This window comes from Myotis myotis, unplaced genomic scaffold, assembly GCF_014108235.1.
Source record: "Myotis myotis isolate mMyoMyo1 unplaced genomic scaffold, mMyoMyo1.p scaffold_m19_p_9, whole genome shotgun sequence".
Taxonomy (NCBI): domain Eukaryota; kingdom Metazoa; phylum Chordata; class Mammalia; order Chiroptera; family Vespertilionidae; genus Myotis; species Myotis myotis.
In genome coordinates this window covers 30,206,409-30,229,770 of record NW_023416401.1, presented here as the reverse complement: position 1 = coordinate 30,229,770, position 23,362 = coordinate 30,206,409, and the positions used below count along the sequence as shown (strand labels likewise).

At 42.0% G+C, this 23,362-nt stretch overlaps 1 protein-coding gene across 9 annotated transcripts in view; it reads left to right on the top strand.

Moving 5' to 3' along the window:
* LDLRAD4 (low density lipoprotein receptor class A domain containing 4) overlaps positions 1-23,362 on the top strand; it is a 335,343-nt gene that overhangs the window by 158,319 nt on the left and 153,662 nt on the right. For 8 of the 9 annotated variants that reach the window (XM_036321962.1, XM_036321965.1, XM_036321966.1 and 5 more), the window contains one exon: positions 10,166-10,306. The exons of the other annotated variant lie outside the window; for it this stretch is intronic. In XM_036321962.1, coding sequence (XP_036177855.1) covers positions 10,166-10,306 — 141 coding nt within the window. The remainder of the gene's footprint in view (positions 1-10,165; positions 10,307-23,362) is intronic. 9 annotated transcript variants of the gene reach the window in all.

The window sequence follows — 23,362 nt, the reverse complement described above, 5'->3', positions numbered from 1 at the left end:
GAGTAGTTAAGAGATAAGAAGGACAAAATTAAAAGTTAAAAAAATGTCATCTTTTCACCCCTGTGGTCCCCACTTTGGGGCCCAGTTTTGTGCTGTAAAACACCAGTGCATCCATTTAGGGACCTCATAACCTCTTTACCTCAGCTCTCATGGAGAGGATATCTGTTAGTAGATAACTTAAAACTCTTGTTGAGTTTTGTGATTTATGCTGCTTACTCAGTGGAGCACACTCACGGAGTAGTCTTGATGAATGCATATTAAATGCTTGATACTGTCTGGTTACTATTATATTCAAATACATTTGTTTTTTTTTGTTTGTTTTTGGTTTTTTTTTCAAATATATTTTATTGATTTTTCACAGAGAGGAAGGGAGAGAGATAGAGAGTCAGAAACATCGATGAGAGAGGAACATCGATCAGCCGCCTCCTGCACATCTCCCACTGGGGGATGTGCCCGCAACCCAGGTACACGCCCCTGACCGGAATCGAACCCGGGACCCCTCAGTCCGCAAGCCGATGCTCTATCCACTGAGCCAAACCGGTTTCGGCCAAATACATTTGTTTTAAACCTATAGGTGGAGAGCCATTAACAATCCTCAGCAGGGCATACAAGGCCCTTCACAATTGGACGCCTGGCCCCTCAGTATTGCTTTCCCATAGCAGGGAGTGGGTCAAAATGAAAAGCTAGAACCCCCCTGGAAACATTCCTCTACTTCTCTGTGTGTCTTTTTCTATCTTGACCAATGTGTTTGTTACATGGGGGTTTCTTTTCCTTTGTATAAACCCATTGACCTTGGACCTTTCATGCACAGACATTTTAAAAAATGTCTGAGTGTATTAGTCCTTGGGCTCAAAGTTATTCATTCATTGTCTTTAAACATAGTAAAGAAACAGTGCTATTTTTCTAATTCAAGTCCTAAAAGACTTCACTGAATTTTAAAATGCCTGATGGTGTTTTGATGAAAGTTGGGCAGTTTTTAAAGCTGCTATAAAGGGTAGTTTTAGCACTTGAAGTCTAAAGTCTGAAAGTACCTTGGACTTTTCCACTTATGGTTCTCAGAGAATTTCAGACATATTAAAATCTTTTCAGAACCCAAATCAGCACCACAATGGGAGCGATAAGCCATGTCATAAAATGGATTGAGTTTTTAAATTTTTTTTATTACTATCTTCAATGGGAGGCTCTTCTATGTTAATCTTATTAAATGGGAAAATATCCTTTTATCATGTCATATTCATCTTTCTGAAGGACAAGTATTTCATAGCACCACTTAAGATATGACTTTGATTAAATGCTCGTGGGGTAACTTAATTCATTATACAGAATATAAACCTTCAAATTAAATTCCCCTTTGTTACAAATTTATGACCAGGAAAGTCAATCTCCTCTTTGAGTGATGGGAGAGCATCATTAGTGATGCAGTGTCTTCAAGTGTGACTTCCCAGCATGCCCTGCAGATCGCTGTGTGACGTTAGGTGGAGCCCACACAACTTCTGCAGATCTCTCCTCGGATTTCTAAGGGGATCAATGTTGATAATATGTGAGATATTAAGTCTTTTACAGATTACTCAAAATGTATTTCTTACACTGAAAAATTCTGTAGGAGAATATGCATATATCATCCTTATGCCATTCATATGTTGTCAAAGCTGACATTTGAGAATAGCTTTAAGGATTCACCTTCCATTTCTGAAGATTTTCTAAACGTTATCTTCATAACTTGCTAAATCACTACTTTCTGGATACTGTAATTCTGGCTCCTTTTATAGAAAAATGACTCCAGTATTCCAACCTCACTGAAGGTTGAAATAGAAAATATCTGAGGAGCCCTTTTCCTTTTTTGATAACATTGGTATCTAAGATAGCCTTCATGTTATTATACTACACCCTTTTTTTTTTTTTTTAAATATATTTTATTGATTTTTTTACAGAGAGGAAGGGAGAGAGACCGAGAGTTAGAAACATCTACAGAGAGTTAGAAACATCGATGGGAGAGAAACATCGATCAGCCGCCTCCTGCACATCTCCCACTGGGGATGTGCCCGCAGCCCAGGTACATGCCCCCGACCGGAATTGAACCTGGGACCCCTCAGTCCGCAGGCCGACGCTCTATCCACTGAGCCAAACCGGTTTCGGCTATACTACACCCTTTGATAGAAAGAGTGACAGATCCTCTTAGTCCTGAGGATCAAGAGGAAAGGGTCTTTCTGAATCAATGAGTGCCTACTGCTATGGGCCAGTGAAGGCCCACCACCAAGCCTCTGGGTTCCTTGTCTCCTGGCACCTCATTTACTTGGAGTTCCGTTTAGTGACCAGTTATTAGAACTCTCTTTAGTCACAGTCTTTCTCCTTTCCCCTGCATTTCTTTCTTTCTTTTTTAGCCTATTAATTACTTTATTATTTTATTTTCCCCATCACCCGCCCCGCAATCCCCACATTGTTGTCTGTGTCCATGAGTTCTCTTTCTTTTCTTTTCTGCTCAGTCCCTCCACCCCCACAACACTGCCTCTCCCCTGCATTTCTGGGTTCATGATTTTTATGTTTTAATCAGTTTTCCATTTTTATTGAACTTCACTTTTATGATTGGTAATCTTGTAACTTGAAGGCGAGTAAGCAGTATATATATAAATCAATGAAAATATTATCTCTACACTAAGAAATGTAAACTTACCTTGGTTATAGTAAACTTATTCATCTCAATTTTATTTTTTTAAATTTCTTTCTTGATTAAGGTATTACATATGTGTCCTTATCCCTCCAGTCCCCCTCACCCCCCCCCCCCCACTCATGCCCTGCCCTCACCCCCCTGGTGTCTGTGTCCATTGGCTATGCTTATATGCATGCATACAAGTCCTTTGGTTGATCTCTCTCCCTTACCCCCACCCTCCCCTCCCTTCCCTCTGAGGTTTGACGGTCTGAACGATGCTTCTCTGTCTCTGGATCTGTTTTTATTCATCAGTTTGTTGTTCATTATATTCCACAAATGAGTGAGATCCTGTGATATTTATCTTTCTCTGACTGGCTTATTTCACTTAGCATAATGCTCTCCAGTTCCATCCATGCTGCTGCAAATGGTAAGAATTTCTTCTTTTTTACTGCAGTGTAGTATTCCATTGTGTAGATGTACCACAGTTTTCTAATTCACTCATCTACTGATGGGCATTTAGGCTATTTCCAAATCTTAGCTATGTAAATTGTGCTGCTATGAACATAGGGGTGCATATATTCTTTCTGATTGGTGTTTCTAGTTTCTTGGGATATATGCCTAGAAGTGGGATCACTGGGTCAAATGGGAGTTCCATATTTAGTTTTTTGAGTAAACTCCATACTGTTCTCAACAGTGGCTGCACCAGCCTGCATTCCCACCAGCAGTGCAGAAGGGTTCCTTTTTCTCCACATCCTCTCCATCACTTGTCGTTTGTTGATTTGTTGATGATAGCCATTCTGACAGGTGTGAGATGGTACCTCATTGTTTTTTTGATTTGCATCTCTCGGATGATTAGTGACTTTGAGCATGTCTTCATATGTCTCTTGGCCTTCCTTATGTCTTCTTTTGAAAAAAAAGTATCTATTTAGGTCCATTGCCCATTTTTGATTGGGTTGTTTATCTTCCTTTTGTTAAGTTGTATGAGTTCCCTGTAAATGTTGGAGATTAAACCCTTATCGGTGATAACATTGGCAAATATGTTCTCCCATGCAGTGGGCTCTCTTGTTGTTTTGTTGATGGTTTATTTTGCTGTGCAAAAGCTTTTTATTTTGATGTAGTCCCATTTGTTTATTTTCTCTTTAGTTTATAGTCTCTTTAGGACAGTGGTCGGCAAACCACGGCTCATGAGCCACACGCGGCTCTTTGGCCCCTTGAGTGGGGCTTTTCCACAAAATACCATGTGCGGGTGTGCACGTACAGTGTGATTGAAACTTGGTGGTCCATGTGCAGAAGTCGGTTTTCGGAAAGGAGATAGACGAAACAAGTATACAAGACGAGTGCGGATGGGAGAGTTGGAAGGGTTCGACCTCAGAACGTACCTCAATCAGATTGAGGACGTTTTTAGCAAAGGCCAGCTTAGGAGTACCCTTATTAATTAATAACAATGTACCTACCTATAAAGTTTAAGTTTAAAAAATTTGGCTCTCAAAAGAAATTTCAATTGTTGTACTGTTGATATTTGGCTCTGTTGACTAATGAGTTTGCCAACCACTGCCCTAGGAGCAGTATCAGTGAAGAAATTGCATCGGCCTTATGTCTGAGATTTTGCTGCCTGTGGATTCCTCTAGTATTTTTATGGTTTCCCATCTTATGTTTAAGTCCTTTATCCATTTTGAGTTTATTTTTGTGTATGGTGTAAGTTGGTGGTCTAGTTTCATTTTTTTGCATGTATCTGTTCAATTTTCCCAATACCATTTATTGAAGAGACTGTCTTGACTCCATTGTATTTTCATGCCTCCTTTGTCAAATATTAATTGAGCATAGTGGCTTAGGTCGATTTCTGGGTTCTCTATTCTATTCCATTGATCTATATGTCTGTTCTTCATCTTAATTTTAGAAACCTATTAATTCTTTACTTACAGGCTGTTAATGACTAAGTTTAATTTTTTTGTTATTCACAATGTACATACATTACTGAGAGTAGGTTTTAGGTTTTAATGTCAGAAATATTGGAGCCAAGATCTCAATTTTGAGGTTGGTGAATGATAGAAGTGTGAACTGAATGAGTCGATGTTGCTGTATGAATTTTAACAAAAATAGCTGTGGCAGACTACTCTGCCAATTCACAAAATGGCTAATTTTACAGTTGTGATGTGATACTCCGTACAGGTCTTTATTTTGTGGCTGAGATCATATCTGTGAAAACTAAGGCTTTAAAAAGAGTGTAGGAAAAATTGAGAACAACTATTTGTTGGCTCCCCCCACACACTTTATTGTGATATAATTGACATATTACAGCATGTGTAAGTTTAAGGTGTACATGTTGATTTGATACACTTATATATTGTACAGTGGCAACCACCATAACATTAGCTAAAACCTGCATCATGCCACCTAATTGCTATTTCTTTTTTTTGTGGGAAGAACATTTAAGATATACTCTTTTAGTGACTTTCAAGTACTTTTTATGCCTTTTAACTAATAAAATGTTGGTTCTACCAAGTGAATTAATTCTGGTCTCTGAGATGCAGATTTATTCTCCTGGAAGTCAAGATTGAACATTTATTTTTTATTTTTTTAAAGTACATTTTATTGATTTTTTACAGAGAGGAAGGGAGAGGGATAGAGAGTTAGAAACATCGATCAGCTGCCTCCTGCACACCCCCTATTGGGGATGTGTCCGCAACCAAGGTACATGCCCCTGACTGGAATCGAACCTGGGACCCTTCAGTCTGCAGGCCGACGCTCTATCCACTGAGCCAAACTGGTCAGGGCTGAACATTTATTTTTAATCCTGTCTAGGATTAGGTTTAGAATATTCAAATTGTTGAGCTACTGGTCCTTAAAATGTTTTCAAATTTTTTTTTATGAAAGTTTTGAATTCACAGAACACCTTAGGCTATTCCTTTTTTTTTTTTTTTTTTGGCTTCAGGACTATTAAATGGCTTTTTAAAAAGGTAACACAATACTGGAAAATTTTCTTATTTTTTATTTTTAATCATCACCTGAGGATATGTTTTTATTAACTTTAGAGAGATTGGAAGGGAGAGGGGGGAGAGAGAGAAACATTCATTGGTTGTCTTCCATATTCTCCCCGACCGTGGATGGAACCTACCACCTGGGTATGTGCCCTGACTGGGAATGAACCCACGACCTTTGGGTGTACAGGACAACCCTCTAACCACCTTAGTCATACCAGCCAGGATGGGGCAGTCAGTTAGCATATTTAGTCCTATTGGCTGTGGGCACCACCATATTTGCGATGGTGTGAGGGTCAATTAGCATAATACATCTTTATTAGATAGGATTTTATTGATTTTTTTTTACAGAGAGGAAAGGAGAGGGATAGAGAGTTAGAAACATCAATGTGATAGAAACATCGATCAGTTGCCTGCTGCATATCCCCTACCGGGGATGTGCCCACAACCAAAGTACATGCCCTTGACCAGAATCGAACCTGGGACCCTTCAGTCTGCAGGCCGACACTATATCCACTGAGCCAAACTGGTCAGGGCCCAAAGTTTTTGAAGCATCCCATTGACAGTACAGAGCTGTAGCAACCCAGTTTTATATCCAGGAATCATCAAAATACCACCCATTTTAAGAGATTATACTTTAGCCCGGCTGGCATGGCTCAGTGGTTGAGTGACCACCTATGAACCAGGAGGTCACGGTTCAATTCCCGGTCAGGGCACATGCCTGGGTTGCAGGCTTGATCTCCAGTGTGGGGTGTGCAGGGGGCAGCTGATCAATGAGTTTCTCTCATCTCTCGTCTCTGATGTTTCTGTTTCTCCCTCTCCCTTCCTCTCTGAAATTATATATATATATATATATATATATATTTTTTTTTTTTTTTAAGAGTTTATACCTTAGCTTCTATTTTGTTTTGGTTTTTCTTTTTTAGTAAATTAGCAAATACCAACTAAGCATTCCAATAAAATACTATTAGCTACAGAGAGGGTTCCTGTAGGTGAGTTATGTACTTCTCACTGGGCAGTTGCTCTCCATCGTGGCTGCCCATCAGGAGCATCTCTAGAAATCCCCACTGCCCACGCTGTACCTCAGCTTAGGGAAAGCCAGAGGCCTGGGCTGGAGCTTAGGTACCAGTGGTGTTGAAAGATGCCCAGGTGATTGCAATATGCAGACCCAGTTAGATCCGCTCATCTAGGGCTCTTTGTTTGAAATATCACAATAATTTAGTTATTAGAGGACCATCCCCTCTTGTTTGAATGCACTGGCTGAGTGTACTGGGCTTTTGGATAGCAACATGTGGTAGAGATGGCCTTGCAGGGTGAGTCAGGATCAAGTTGGAAGCCTGCCTCCATCAACACCACTCAAGTTAACTTAGACATTTCACTCTGGTCTGAAATTTTATTCCAGCTTTAGTATTAATCTTCAACACTTAATTTATAGCAATTTTCCAGTGTTTTCTATATCACATCAAGAAGTCGATAGCTTCAAAATTTCTCTCTGGTAGTTTTGATTCAAGGGGCCATGTGACAGAGAGACCTTTAGTTTGATATTCAGCTAATGATCATGGTTGAGAAGATTTAGATTTTAGGAATTTGAAATTCAACGTATTGATGTTGATATTTCCATTGTTAAGGAGTAAGAGCTTTCTGAGCAAATCAGTAGCATACGTCTTGTTAATGTATCCTGACTAATAGTAAGCCTACTTACAATAACTAACTCTTTTGAGAACTTTGTTACATTAATGGACATCCTCATTACAAATGAATCTTAGACATTTATGAAAGCAGGTTTGGACACTGATGCAACTATGGACAGAGTCTGAGAAAAGAGGCAGAGAATTTGGACACTCATCTGGATTTTGCCATTTATTAGCGGTTTAGTTCTAGGTGGTTACTTAATCTCGGCATCTTTTTAAAAAATATATTTTTATTGATTTCAGAGAGGAAGGGAGAAGAAGATATAGAAACATCAATGATGAGAGAGAATCATTGATCGGCTGCCTCCTGCACCCACCCTACTGGAGATCGAGCCTGCAACCCAGGCATATGTCCTGACCGGAAATTGGACCCTGACCTCCTGGTTCATAGGTAGATGCTCAACCACTGAGCCACGCTGGCTGGCGTAATCTCTGCATTTTAAGGTTCTCATCTATAAAATGAGAATAAGAGTATCTACCCTAATTATTTCACAGGGTTCTTATGAGGCTCGAATTAGATAATTCATTTATTCAACAGATATGTGATTCACCATGTGTCTGTTACTTGCTGGGCAGCACTCTAGATGTGAAGGATATAAAGAAGGGAAATTAGTCCTTGGAAGGAGTTAGAAAATATATTAGTCACTGCTCACATTTTTAAAAAATTCATATTGTAAGGCCTTTGAAGAGGACTTGTTCTTTCCTCTTTGTGTTTCCATGTCTTACTACCTGGCACATAACATAGAAGGGGCTAAAATACTGGTTATGTGAATTAATGAATCTCATAATTCATTTCCTTAAAAATATTTTGTGACTCTAGACTGGATCTCTCTTGAACAAGTTGAAATGAGTCAAGTGTGGAAATGTCATTACATTTCCCTGCTGGTTTAAAAAGTACCACGTGAACTTGAGTGTGGTAATCTAACCTGAGATCCTTTCAAACCACAGCAATGGTTAATTTTTCTAGTTGGATTTTGATTCAATTTAGGTTAATATGCCCTTTTCTTCAATCAACATTTTAGTTTCAGGAATACCTGTTTTTGGCTTGACGTCCTTTTAATATTTGGTATTAATTGGAACTCCAATCTTTCTTTTAGAAAGGAAGATACATTCTTTTCTTGACATCCTTTTTTCCCATTAAGTTAAAAAAAAGTCACTTCATAAATGTGATTTCAAGCAGCTGGATTTTAATCTTTTCACTTTATGGGAAGAGAGAGTTTGGTTTTAGCAGCGCTCCTACCACATGCCCTGGACCACACTCAGCACATTGTACAGTGCAGCTAGCAATGAACTTGTGGCTGTGCACTTGGGCTGTGCTCACATGTTATTCTAAGCTAGGTCAGGGACTGTGGTTGGTGTCTTTTTCTATACTCTTTTAAGAGAATGTGAACAAATGGAGAATTATAATGTTTCATACTGGGTCACAGAAATAAATGCTTTTGAGGATTTAAGTTCTGTCTCTTTACAACAGGTTAAGGTTATTCTCTTTGCAGCCCTATGTATCCTTAGTATAGTTGGAGAAGGCCTTGGAGTGTTGATGCCCAGTCTTTTATTTTAATAACAGAATTTTAAAGTCAAAAGGACTTTGGACTTGACCCAGGCCTGCCACCCACATTCTAGGACAGATAAAATCGAAGAGAAGTTAAGAGGCTGTGATAGTCAGCCTCAGGGGGGTGGGAGGGTGGGATTGGGGTACTTTTCCTGAGTTTTTTTCCTACTGGCTGTCCACTGAGCTGGGACTATGCACATCCTGCCAGCTTCTGTGGGTGCTCCTTGGAAAAAGCTCACAGACATTCACTGTAAGATACACATAGACATTTTGTGCCCACATGTATGTGATTGTGTAATCTCCTTTATCCTTAATTGCTTAAGTTGATAGTGATGTGTTAAGTTTACAAATTTACTTTAAAGTTTATAATGGTAAATTCCATTTTCAAATATTGATTTCTACAGAGTTCAGGGCGCCCATGTTCAATGTGGCCTGCAGGGATTTGGGTTGGTTTTCATCCTATAATTTGTCCCTTGGCATAGATACTTCTCAGGAAGCAGAGAGCACATATTATTTCCCATGTTTTATACTATAAAACCTGGTATTAAACCTGGTTTTTCTTAGACAAGAGATAAATGACCACCAGAGAGGTTGAATATATATATATATTTTTTTTCTTTTTTTTTTTTTCAATACACTTCTATTGATTGCAGAGAGGAAGGGAGAGGGAGAGAGAGACAGAAACATCAATGATGACAGAGAGTCACTGATCGGCTGTCTTCTGCATACTCCACACTGGGGATTGAGCCCACAACCTGAGCATGTGCCCTTGACCTAAATTGAACCCGGGACCCTTCCGTCCACAGGCCGATGCTCTATCCACTGAGCCAAACCAGCTAGGGTGAGAGGTTAAATATTTTACTCAGAGCTTCACATCATCCAGTGACAAGTTGAAAATAAAATGTACGTGCCTCCTCTTACCAAGCCTGAGCTCCCAAGTGCTGCTGTAGCCTCAGTGCTGGAGGCATGGGAAATGCCACGGGCTTTTTCAAAGAAAATAAGAGCCTCATAGCTATGACTTTTGCGGGCAGGTCATGAGAAGACAGCATCTGTGTTACTCATTCTGTGGGATAGAGACGTGCAGGGAGTAATGTATGGCAAGTGCCCCTGGGGCACTGTCCTGTGCGTTTCCTAGAAGGAAGGTCCTTACTAAGAGAGCTCTTCTCTGAGTTCGGTTTCCTGGGATCTCCAGGTAGACTGAGTTCCCAAACGGTCATGGCCTGCAAATGGGGAAGAAAGAAATAACTCAAGAGTATCACACGTGCATTGATTACTGCATGCTTTCCCTGTACTTTTTCAGAGTGCAAGTTCACCTGCACCAGCGGTAAATGCTTGTATCTTGGTTCACTGGTCTGTAACCAACAGAACGACTGTGGGGACAACAGTGATGAAGAGAACTGTCTCCTGGTGACAGAACATCCACCTCCGGGCATCTTCAACTGTAAGTCACACTTGGCACCATGAAGTGTGATTGTGTTTTTGAAATGGCTAGGAGGCAGGGTAATGTGGAAATGGGAAGGATGTTGGTTTTTTTTTTGGGGGGGGGAGGGGCGGGTAAGAAAAGAGATTTGCGTCTTCACAAACGGAATGCTTTTTCTTTTAGGTTAGGAAGATGGCATGTTTAAAAGTGCGAAATGTATTCTGTTTTCAGAGATGGCCAGTGGCACTATAGGATCAAATACGCTTTTGCTGCTTTAGAAGCACTGACTGGAGTCCATGAAATAAAATATTGATTTGGTATTCTTCCCATCTGTTTTGTAGAATTGTTTAAAGAGTAATTTTAAACAATTTAAAAAGAATTTTAAATAAATTTTAACTAAGCAGAGGAAGATATGTGGAGAGTTCATAAGTAATCATGTGTTAAAATAATAAAATAGGCAAAATATTATTGGACTTTCAAAAAAGGTTCTAACCGTGTGTTTTTCTATTTAAAACTGGATGGAAAGCAACTTAAGTGAGGTGTTTACATGTGTGAATCCCAAGGCTAAGGCTGAGCATTTCTTGAACTTGAAAAGGTGAAATTATAGTTTGTGGTTTATTGTGGTGTGTTTTTATCTCATGGTTTTTATGACGCGGAGAAGGAGAGAAGGAAGCTTTGAACCCCTGCTGACCTGCCCTGAGGAGAAGTGGCTGCTTGTTCCCTGGGCTCAGTGAAGTGGGTTGAGGGTGCGGGAAGGTTTTGTGTAGAATGCCCTGGAGGACTGTGTATAGCACTGATGCTCTTCGTGGGGTTTTCTGATATTTGTTTTTATTTACAGCTTTAACATTTTTGTTATGAAATGTAGACTACATAAATATTGATACTGTAATGTGAAATGAGGAGAGATTTTTAAAAAGAAACACTTTTCTCTATTCCTCCTATATTGTTACATTGGGGGAAAGCTCAGTAAACGACTGTGCCTGGTGAATTTTGGGCCTGCTATCTAATGATCATTAAATCCAAGAGCCTAATAGTGCAATAGTTTTCCTCAAGTTTTTCTGTTGCATCGGTTTGCCTTTTCTTAGAGTCCCATCTCTACCTTCAGAAGACAATTAAAGTTAGGTGTGTGCTTTCTTGGTATTTGGTCCGTGTTTCCTCTGGTGATGTTTTGTGCAATAGCCTTTGCAGTCATCAACACTGTCGCTTGCGTAATGCAGCTTGCCTAGATGCAGAGAAGGGGGCCCGGAAGTGACTGTCCTGCCTGCTTTGGGCCAGGCTGCTGGTTGGGGATCCTGGCCCTACCCAACAGTTGGGCAGCTCTGTGGCCTTATGCACCATGGGTCATAAAAATGGGTATCGTGAGGATTAGGTGGGATGGTCCACTAAAACAATTAGAACAGAATCGTTGCTAGTACCAAGCTCTTGATGTAGGTCAGCGAGACTTAAGCCAGGTGGGTGGTCTTAGAAGGAGAAGAGCAATGTAAAGGCATTTTCTTGTTCTATTTTCTCTAGACTTGAGTAACAGCAAACACAGATATGATAAGCTATGGGGAGACTATTAGGACTGTGTGTGGTATCTTGACTGGATTCAAGAGTTCCGTGTAAAAAGCGAGCAGACAAAACCTTTGGCCCTCTGCCCTATGGCACTTCACAGACCGTTTCTCTGAATCTTACAGGTGCTTCTCCTTCATTTCAGGGTCCTTCACTGTGGTCCTCCTATTGTATTGAATCCCTTCCTTTTCCTTTCCTTCCTCCCTTTCTCATCAGTATTCTTTGCTAGTTTTAAAAGCCTATTTCGAGATATTTATAAATTTTTTTTTATAAATGTGAATATTTAATTTTGCTTAGGAGCAGGTGAAGCAGTTACATCTATAAATGGTTCCATGTTGCCCAGGCAGCTACAAGAGTGCCTTAACAGCGGAATCTAAAGATCCTGTTGGAAAATTATTAGTTCCTTTGTTGAGATATAAATAGAACTTGTTGTGTCCTTAGAGCTAAAATGGAAGACTATTTACAATGTGCTTTTTTTAAAAAGAAGACTGGAGTGCTAGGAGATAGGGTGACAAAAGGCAAGACCATGGCTGTGGCTTCAGGTTGACTTGGATTCAAGTTTCAGCTTACAGAAGTGATTGGACCCCTTTAAGGCTTAGTTTCTCTGTCTGTGAAATGGGAATAATCTCTGCCATATAAGGATTCTTTGAGTATTTAAGTGAAATAATATACATGAAGAGAGTAGTCTATACCAGTGGTCGCCAACCGGTGGTCCGGGTGAGGCCCAAAAGGTTGGCGACCACTAGTCTATACAATCACATTATCCCCACTCATTGTGTGGCCATTTCTTGGGGAGGTAGAACAAGAGAGTTGTATCATCTCTCTTCATGCCAGAGCCATTTTCTTATGTAACAGGAGTTTCCATGTGTTCAAAGGTGAGATCATCCTCAGAGGGTCTGGATGTTTCCCACTTATCCTGTCCTCTGGGGAAGGCCTCCAAGCTAAAGGTGGCTTGCTCTGATCTAGCCAGCAGCCCCCTTTACACGGCTTTCCTCTGTTTCTCTCAAGCACCAGAGGGAGCTAGGCTCACTTGTTACGTTGAGACATGCATTCTGATTTGTTGTAGCTGGTCTGTTCTTTTTTTTTTTTTTTTTTTAATATATTTTTTATTGATTAAGATATTACATATGTGTCCTTGTCCCCACGTTACCCTCTACCCCCCACCCCCCCCACCCCCGCTCATGCCCTCACCCCCCCGTTGTCCATGTCCATTGATTAGGCCTATATGCTTGCATATAAGTCCTTTGGTTGATCTTTCCCCCTTACCCCCACCCTCCCCTACCTTCCCTCCAAGTCCCGACAGTCCAATCAATGCCTCTCCGTCTCTGGATCAGTCCTTGTTCATCAGCTTATGTTGTTCATTATATTCCACAAATGAGTGAGATCATGTGGTATTTATCCGCTCTCCAGTTCCATCCATGCTGTGGCAAATGGTAAGAGTTCCTTTTTCTTCTTCCTCTTCTTAAAGAATACCTTTCAGCATTTCATATAATGCTGGTTTGGTGGTGATGAACTCCTTTAGCTTTTTCTTATCCGTGAAGCTCTTTATCTGACCTTCTATTCTGAATGATAGCTTTGCTGGATAAAGTAATCTTGGTTGCAGGTTCTTGCTATTCATCACTTTGAATATTTCTTGCCACTCTCTTCTGGCCTGCATGGTTTCTGTTGAGAAATCAGCTGACAGTCGTATGGGTACTCCCTTGTAGGTAACTGACTGTCTTTCTCTTGCTGCTTTTAAGATTCTCTCTTTATCTTTTGCTCTTGGCATTTTAATTATGATGTGTCTTGGTGTGGTCCTCCTTGGATTCCTTTTGTTTGGGGTTCTCTGCGCTTCCTGGACTTGTAAGTCCATTTCTTTCACCAGGTAGGGGAAGTTTTCTGTCATTATTTCTTCAAAAAGGTTTTCAATATCTTGCCCTCTCTCTCCTTCTGGTACCCCTATAATTCTGATGTTGGTACGCTTGAAGTTGTCCCAGAGGTTCCTTACACTATCTTCATATTTTTGGAATCTCTTTTCTTTTTTCTTTTTCGGTTGGGTATTTTTTGTTTCTTTGTATTTCAAATCTTTGACTTGATTCTTGGGATCCTCTTGTCTGCTGCTGGATCTCTGTAAATTATTCTTTATTTCAGTCAGTGTATGCTTAATTTCTAGTTGGTCCTTTTTCATGTCCTCCATGGTCTCACTATACTTATTGAGGGATTCATTAAATTTATCGGCGGTTTCCATAAAATTCTTGAAAAACCTTATAAACGTGGCCTTGAACTCTATATCCAATCGTTTGCTTTCCTCCATTTCTGCCATTTGTGACCTGTTTCTTTGTCTCCGCATTTTGGCAGCTTCCCTGTGTTGATAGAGTGGCCCTGTGCGCCAGGTGTCCTGTAGGGCCCAGTAGCTCAGCCTCCCCAGTTACCTGGGGTGGACACTCTTGGTGCACTCTTGGTGCCTTGGTTGTTGTAGAATCACTGGGAGGAATTGACCTCCAGGCCAATTGGCTGTGAGAATCAGCTGTGTCTAAAGTGGGAGAACTTCTGTGCTGAAGACACCCTTCTGGGGCAAGACTTGCTTCAGTGGGGCTTTGGTGCTCACTGAGTCTGCTCCCTGAGTGTGTCCCTTATGGATCTGAGGAGTTGCAGTCTGGATGGACCCCCTCTGACCACTGGGTACAGTGGCTCCTGGATCTAAGGAGGTGCTAATTCAGCCTCTGCCTGAGGCCACACAGCAGGAGCCACGAAGAGGCTCAGCTGTGAATCAATGCAAGCCGCTGCGGGGCCTTGGGCCTTCTCTTGGAAGTTCAGGGTCTGCCTGGTTCGGCTGCAGTTAGGTACATTCACATGCAAAAGCCTCTGCCGCAGCCTGGGTGGGGCGGGGTCTCAGGGAGTCAAAGGGCGGAGAAAGCAGCTATGGCCGATTCTCCGCCCGGAGTCGCGCGTCTCAGTGTCCCGGTAACGGCTGCAAGCACCTCTGAGGGAAAGCCTCCCTCAAGTTCGCCCGCTGCCGGACAGACCAGCCTCTCCCCGTATGAGACCTGGGTCCCCAGAGACTTCCCGGAACCGGAGTTCAGAGCAGTCAGGAGCCTGTGATTCAAAAAGACAGCCGTGTCCTCAGGCGCCACCCCCTTTCCTCGCGCGCGCGAGCCGCCGTACCTCTGCACTTCACCTCCGCAGCTCCTCTGGCTCTCAGCGTGCTTTTCTTTCCTTCTAGTTGTGGAATTTACACTCAGCCAGCCTTCCTGTTGTTCTGGATGATGTTTGCTCAGTCCTTTGCGGTAATTTTCAATTGTTGTGTGAGGCGACAATTTCCCGGTGTTTACCTATGCCGCCATCTTAGTTTCTAGCTGGTCTGTTCTTTATGGTCAGGCACCATTGGGAGAGGGCATAGCTTCTCTGCTCTTTGATGATGCTAGAGGGTGATCTAACATTGAATGAGTATATTCTCTTCCCTATACCCTCTTGTGCAAGGGTACAGAGTAAATAAAGGATATTTTACTTCCTATTAATAGCTGTGTAATGAGGCTTAGAGGCTCTCCATTCATAAGTGGGTTTTAATGTATCTACCAATATGTTTCCTACAGCAGATGGACAGTATGCCCTTCGTGGATTGCCAACTCTGATGAGAAAGCTCACTTTTCTTTCCACCTTGAGAACTTGAAGTACTACAGGATTTCTTGTTATAAAATGTTGCATTCCAGAAAAACAAATAGTGATTCTTCCCTGCTCCTGTACATGAACAAGATTTGTTTCCTGGATATGCTTTGTTTCCACCTGGAGGAAACACTGTGTTCTGCTGTTTGATGGCACATACGATAAAGCAAGGTGGATTCTTCTGGGTTTCCAGATGAGCTAGAATCAGTTTTCTGCCTATACTGTTGGCTGTGGGCATGTACCATAGCTCAGATGTCTTGGTCTTCTCTGTCTCTCATTTGATATTTTCTGAAATTTAGCATGAATTAAGGTTAGAGAGAAAATGTTACTGTCATTTGTGAAGTCAGCAATGCTAATGATAATGGAAGCCCTAAACCAAATGGTTTTATAAATGAACCCAAACCCCTTGGGTTTGGTTACCTGCGGCAATGAAAGCCAAACTCATGAGGCAAGTTCTGGTGCAAAAGGAAAGAGGCTGTATTCAGGAACCACATGACCTGGGAGAATGGTGGACTCCCTTCTCAAAGAGAATCCCACCGTTCTCTGTCTCAAAGATCATCTCTCTTCCTGCTCAAGCCTGCTGTTCTTATAGGCATAGGGAGGGGAGGGCTTTTTTTCTCTCTATCCAATTATCTTGCTAGCTTCTGGCATGCTCAGTGTAAGAACCACCCCAGTGTCATCTTGGCCAATGGGAGAGACTCCCTGGCACGCCCTGACTGTCTAGATTCTAAAGTAACAGTTTCACTTGCTTCTCTACTTTACTCTGACCAGGCTGTCTATTGACTGAGACTAGTTTATTTTTCTGTGAGCCCCAAAGGGTTTTGCACAGACTTGGAGGACTGGGCTGGTGTTGATTATCTCACAAAGAATGAGTTTTGCTGGATTCATCTTTTTACAGAAGAGAGAATTGTCAGCCTAAATTGTTAGCTTTTCTCATGACTGCTGCATCAAAATATTGTACTTTTGAGTACTAAAAATACAAACCATACAAATAAAGTTATTTATTTACATAGCTTATTACAAAAATAAAATTAAGTGTCTTCTGTAGTTATTGTACCAGGCATTGTGGGGGATGAAGGAAAACATAACGTCTCTTATCAAGGTGATGATACTCGAGTCAGGGAATTGAAAGATACAGGTATAAAGATAACTGAAAATGAACACAGAGTATATAGAACTAAGCAGTTCCAGCAATTCTTGGTTTAGGAGTTTAGAGAGAATCATTGTGATTGGACTTAGTAGTCATGGTGGCTTTTTGCAGGAGGCATACTGGGTATCATGGAGAAGACAGTGTCAGGATGGAGAGTAGCCAGAGTGCAGGGAGAGTGAGGGTGGATGCCTTGATTCTGAAGGCCTGGGTTGGAGGCAGCCTGAGATGAAGCTGGAAAGGTGGTTTGGACCCATAGAGAAAAGCCAATAGGTCATGCTACATCTTCTTCCCTTATCTCTAAAAAGAGACAGACTGCCTGGCGGGGGGGCCGATGCCATGCTTAGGGGAGAGCTACATAGCCTGCCTGTTGCCCTGGGTGACGCTCACATCGCTGCTACCAGCCGTTTCTGCCTCACTATTCCTATCAAGCAGAGTGTGTCCTGTTACACTACATTTTCGAAGACCCTTTACCATGTCTTGGTGGGGGAGAGCAGAGATCCCCTGACTTGCTAGAAGCAATAATTGAGGATCCAAAGTACACAAAGAGCTGTGTACTTTGAAAGTGTTGGCAAAAACAGACTTTCCTTAAGCAATCACTGCTATGAAATTCATGCTAGACCGTAAGAGTAAGCCCACAGTTGACATGAAACCAGCAGTCAATTAGACGACTTTTACTTTCAGGTTCAGTGGAACTTCTGATTCGGGGAAAATTAGGAGTAAGGGAGTTCCCATTCCTACTGAAGGGGAGAATTGCTTCTTTCTCTCTTTTAAAAATATATTCAATTACAGTTGACATTCAATGTTATTAGTTTCAGGTATACAACATAGTGATTAGACATTTATATAATTTACAAAGTGATCCCCCAGGTAATTGTAGTACTTACCTGGCAACATACATAGCTTATTACAGTATTAATGACTATATTCCCTATCCTGTACTTCATAGTCCCACAATTATTTTGAAACTACCAATTTGTGCTTTTTAATCCCTTCTCTTTTTTTCACCCAGACCCCCAGACCCTCCTATCTGGAAATCATCAGTTTTTCCTCTGTATTATGAGATAGTCTCTGTTTTGTTTGTTTATTATGTGTTTTTTTTTTTAGATTACACATATAAGTGAAATCATATGTTATTTGTCTTTCTCTGTCTGACTTATTTAACTTAGCATAATAACCTCTAGGTCAGTGGTTCCCAACCTTCCTAATGCTGCGACCCTTTAATACAGTTCCTCATGTTCCCCCAATTTCATTGTTACAAATTGAACATAATGAAAGCATAGTGATTAATCACAAAAACAATATGTAATTATATATGTGTTTTCCGATGGTCTTAGGCAATCCCTGTGAAAGGGTCGTTCGACCCCCAAAGGGGTCGCGATCCACAGGTTGAGAACCACTGCTCTAGGTCCATCCATGTTGGCAGAAATAAGATTTCATTATTTTTTATGGCTGAATAATATTCCAGTATATATATGTACCAACTCTTCTTTATCTAAACATCTATTGATGGACACGTGGGTGGCTTTCATATCTTGGCTATAGTAAAGAACACTGCAATGAACATAAGGGGGCATATGTATTTTAAAATTAGTGTTTTGAATTGCTTCAGATATATACCCAGAAGTGGAATTGCTGGAACATACGGTAGTTCTAGTTTTAAGTCTTTGAGAAAGCTCCCTACTGTTTTCCACAGTGGCTGCACCAATTTGCAATCCCAACGGATATGAGGGTTCCCTTTTCTCCACATCCTCTCCAACACTTATTGTTTGTTGATTTATTGATGATAGGCATTTGATAGGTTTGCTGTGGTTTTAATTTGCATTTCTATAATAATTAGTGACACTGAGCATTTTTTCATATGTCTGTTGGCCATCTGTATGTCCTCTTAGGAGAGATGATTATTCATGTCCTCTGCCCATTTTTTTATTTGGATTATTTGATTTTTCAGTGTTAGGTTGTATGAGTTCTTTTTTTAAAAATATATTTTTATTGCTTTTTTACAGAGAGGAAGGGAGAGGGATAGAGAGTTAGAAACATCGATGAGAGAGTAACATCGATTCAGCTGCCTCCTGCACACTCCCTGCTGGGTATGTGCCCGCAACCCAGGTACATGCCCTTGACCAGAATTGAACCTGGGACCCTTCAGTCCGCAGGCCGACGATCTATCCACTGAGCCAAACCAGTTAGGGCTGTATGAGTTCTTTATAAATTTTTGATATTAACCCCTACCGGATGTATCATTGGTGAATATTTTTTCCCATGCAGTAGGTTGTATTTTTGTTTTGTTGATGGTTTACTTTGCTGTACAAAAACTTTTTAATTTGATGTAGTCTCAATTGTTTATTTTTTCTTTAGTTTCCCTTGCCCAAGGAGATATATAAGAAAAAACATTGCTAAGAGAAATGTCAGAGAGTTTACTGTCTATTAAAGACTTTCTTCAATGTAAGTCTTTAATCCATTTTGAGTTTATTTTCATATGTGGTGTGAGAGGTAGTCTAGTTTCATTTTTTGTATGTATATGTCCAATTTTCCCAACACCATTTATTTGAATATACTGTCTTTACCCCATTATATGCTCTTGCCTCCTTTGTCATATATTAATTGACCTTTTTTCTCCACTCATTAGTGGGGATACTTCTATAAATAGAAATTCCCATCAACTATGTGATTATCATAAAAGTAGATATCATATAGGATCAGTCTTATTAATAATAAGAAAATCCCCTACTAGCATTCAGTGAGATTTTCTTATGTGTCATTATGAACTGATGAATTAATATACATTTGATGTATACATGGGGCCTTTTTAGAAATCCCCTCTGTGAACTTGGATGACCAACTCCCAGGTCTTATCCAGGATTCTGAGATTCCCATGGTCTGTTTAATTTCAAGAGTGCAGGGTTTGATCCCAACCCACAGTCCCACAGCACCTGGGAGCCTCATGAGCTCACCCTCTCACACCTGCTCATCACCTTACCAGGTTTATCTTTCCTTTTCCTCGCATGCACTCTCAGCTTACCTTCTGTCCTTTGTCATCACCTGTCTACCTCTGACTTCCCGGTGGAGATCAAACAAACAATCTGTTATTATGAAGGCTCATAGATATGAGTCCTCCAGAAACAATTGTTTATATGACAATTTTTAATTGATATACAGATGATGTTCATCTTGGTTTCATTTTGGATTTTCAAATAGATTACAAAAAATTAACCCAGGAGTCCCAGGGTATCAGGGGTTATTAGTTTTGTTGAGTTCCTTTGATTTTCCTCCACTAACTGATAAATCACTACTGACGTGACCTGGGGGAAGTCATTTCCTCTCTCAGTTTTACTTTCCACATCAGAAGTGTGGGTATGATGACAGCTGACCTGAGAGATTGTGTGGCTCAAGCTTGGTGGGACTCAGTGAGCAGAGCAACTCTATTTCTGCTCTTACTCTCCCCATTAACCTGCTGTGAACACCAAGAGGCCTTCTTGGCCAGACGTGGGATTTTAACCCCTAATTTCCCACTGGATCTTGTCTGAGCACTGTGGCCCCTTCAGACTCCTTCAGCTGGGGCATGGGAGCATGGGCAGGCCTTGCCTGCTTCCTTGCTTCTTGATGATGCTGACTACAGGGATGGTGGGCAAGGATCTCCCATGGTGTTGTGTTGTTGGGCTCTGAAGATTCCATCTGTTTATTTCTTGGTCAAGGCTGGGAGTAGAGGTTGCTTTCAGTGAATCAAGCTGTTGTGCTGAACAGTGTGTATTCTTTTGACAGGACTCCCTGCTCCCTTTTTCAACTAAAAGAAAAAAAAAGAGAGAGAGAGAGATCATGACAAAACAATTACTGATTTGTGTGAAAATGATCCAAGATGGTATTACAAACATGGGGAGGGGAGGGTAGGCATCTCTTACTAAGACTGAGCCTGATCAGCCTGCAGGTGCTCACTGGCAACCTGGGTATATTTTTTTTTTTGGGGGGGGGGGGAGGGGATGCCCCAGAGGAGGCACTGGCAGGGCTCACCCCCTCCTTCACTGCCAAAGAGGAGGCTCCCCCCCACCCTTGGGTTTGCTGCCTTTGTTTCACCAAACCGGTTTTCTGACCAATTAAAATCGTATAGGGTCTTGAAAGGCAATTCTGCCTTTTCAGATAAACAAAGGCAGAGAACAAATGGGAGGGAAAGTTTCAATAAATTCTTAGGCATCATTTCCTCCTGCTGTGACACTAAATTTACGTGGATAAAAACAACCTCTTAGATTTACATTTTGATTCTGTTACTGCTTTCATGCGTGTGGGGCTGTCCCCCTTCAGATGAAATTTATCCACTTCTTTAAATATTTAGTAGTCTAGCGTGGATGTTAATGAAAGTCTGGCAGTGCTATTTTGAGAATTGCAACAATGATAGTAATTTTCAGTGTCAGATTCCTGCTTTGCAAAGGGAGAGAGGGATGGGAGGAGGAGGAGGTAAAAATGTTTCAGTTCTAATAGAGTTTGCCATCCGCTGGGCTGTGCCAGACAGATGGGTCATGAATACTGTCTAGACTAGACGCTCTGCCTGAGCGAAGCCGCGGTCTCTAAGGACGCGAAATGAGACGCTGGCTTAAGTAACTGGGGAAAGTCAGGGCAGGCTCTCCTGTAATCAGATAGAAATCAATGCTGATCTGCTTCCTGGGGGAGGCCGGAGGGAGGGGAGTCTAGGTTCCTAGGGGGTGTTAGGAGAAAACGCCCTCTGATCCCGATCAATTTTAGTGAAAACGTGACTAGTATTAGGCATTAGGGAGAATGGGAACGGAGAGGTGCAGCATGGTAACGCTATTGAATTAAACTGTACGCAGCCCCAGGATGCGGAATGCTTTCATTCAGACGTGGTCCTTGAAAGGCCAGAGAAGAGCAGAAACCGAGAACCCAGACTCTCGGGTGACCTGCATTAACTGTGTGGATCGATGAGCCTGGTACTGCTCCGGTCGAGACGGTCTGTCCTGACTGTTCATTTTCTTGGGTTTAGCCTCTTAATTAGGAAGGGTTTCAGAGACTCGCCTGGGTGGCTTTCATTTCGGAGGGGTCTCTGAGAACTTCCCAAAGCTGGTTCTCATCACAGGCAGCTCTGCCGATGGTGCTGTGGGAAATGAGCTAAAATCTCACAAGCACCCTGCGTGGCTGCACTGGGTACATGGACACGTCTGGTGGGTGTTGTGCTCGGTATTTTCCTTGGTGCCAGGGATGGAGTTTACGTGACAGAAGTAGTGAGTTTCTACGTATCACAGCTCACTATCGAAATGTGGTGGAGGGAGGGGAAGGAGATGCTGGCATCAGGGTGAAATGATGGGGGAAGGGAAGGAGAGCATGCTGGCTCAGGTGGGAGGGCTTCATTGTCAATAGTCACATATTTGCCTTGGAAGGGACGATCTTTGAGAAATCACGAAAATAAAGCTGAAATTTAACTGTCATGTGATGAGACCTCTCCTGCAGAGGTGGGGTGACCCCCTGAGGGTCAGGCCTCTGAATTAACCATCTGGGCTCATAGCTCTGTTAGTCCTGTCTCAATGGAGATGCCAGGATAGGCTTTTAATTTGGGGAAAATCTCCAGCCATCTAAACTTAGCAATAATCTTTTTTTTTTTCATTCCTTCATTCATTCTCATTATGTCCTACAAGCTCACAGCAGAGGGAAAAGTAGATGGTTTTTGCTTCTTCCTTCCCAGAAAGAAGAGGAAAACCAAAGATGAGAAATAGTCTTAACGTACACATTTCCCGGAGAGGAGAGAAAGAGAACTGTGTTCAAGAGCTGCAACCATAAGCAGTGAGCAAGTCTGCCTTGTTCCAAACGGTTCTCCGTCCCGAAAGGGATCTTCTTTCCCTAAAACTCCTGTCTGCTGCCCCCTCAGGCTCTTACACTCAGGGCATAAACTCTCCCACCCTTTGGATAACCTGTAAGGAGCATCCATTTGTGGCAACAATGTGTAAGGTGGGAACGTGATGCCAACATCCACTGACGGCCTCTGGGTCTGGAAGGCGAGCCCAGCACTTGGCAGAGCCCCAGCAGCACCTTTCGGCCCTGTTCACGTATAAGCAGAGGAACAAAACATGCATCTGCCTGCTTCACAGACTCCAAAGATTTCCTGGGTGATTCGCGGGCTCATGGACGTGCCTTGGCTAGGAGCATGTACCATTGTTCCTCTGCTTTGAGAAAAGGCACCTGCCTTCACATTGGCACACACCTGTTCTGGAAGGGGTGGCTGGGCACGTTGCCTTTTCATTTTTACCTTTTTATCTTTAGTGGGGGTTCTTGGCTTCTTTTATTCATTTGATTAAAAAAAAAAAGGAAGAAAAAGGCACTTGAGTTAAACTTCTGACCCGTTTCTCCTTCGCTCTTGGGGGGAAGGCCCACGTTTTGTTCCTGGTGAGGTGCAGTGGTGGGGCGTGCGGCTGGCAGCCTCTGCAGTCAGTCTGGGTTTGCAGCAGGCAGCAGGCAGCAGGCAGCAGGCTGGAGCACAGGGGTGGCTCTCCCTGCCATGGGGGCGGAGCGGGGGTGAGTGGCTGAGCCAGGCAAAGATAATGATTTGTCTGCTAGGACTTGATTTAGGTCTATGTCTGTGACATGACATGATTTCCACAGAAGGGTAACCAAGAAAAATGCACCCCTCAGAGAGACCCCCCCTCCCTTCTATTAAATGTGCTTAGAAGACAGAAATGTCAAGTGTGTCTTTTCCATGGGGAGGTGGGTTGGCATGAAACCAAGTTTTAAATGCCAAT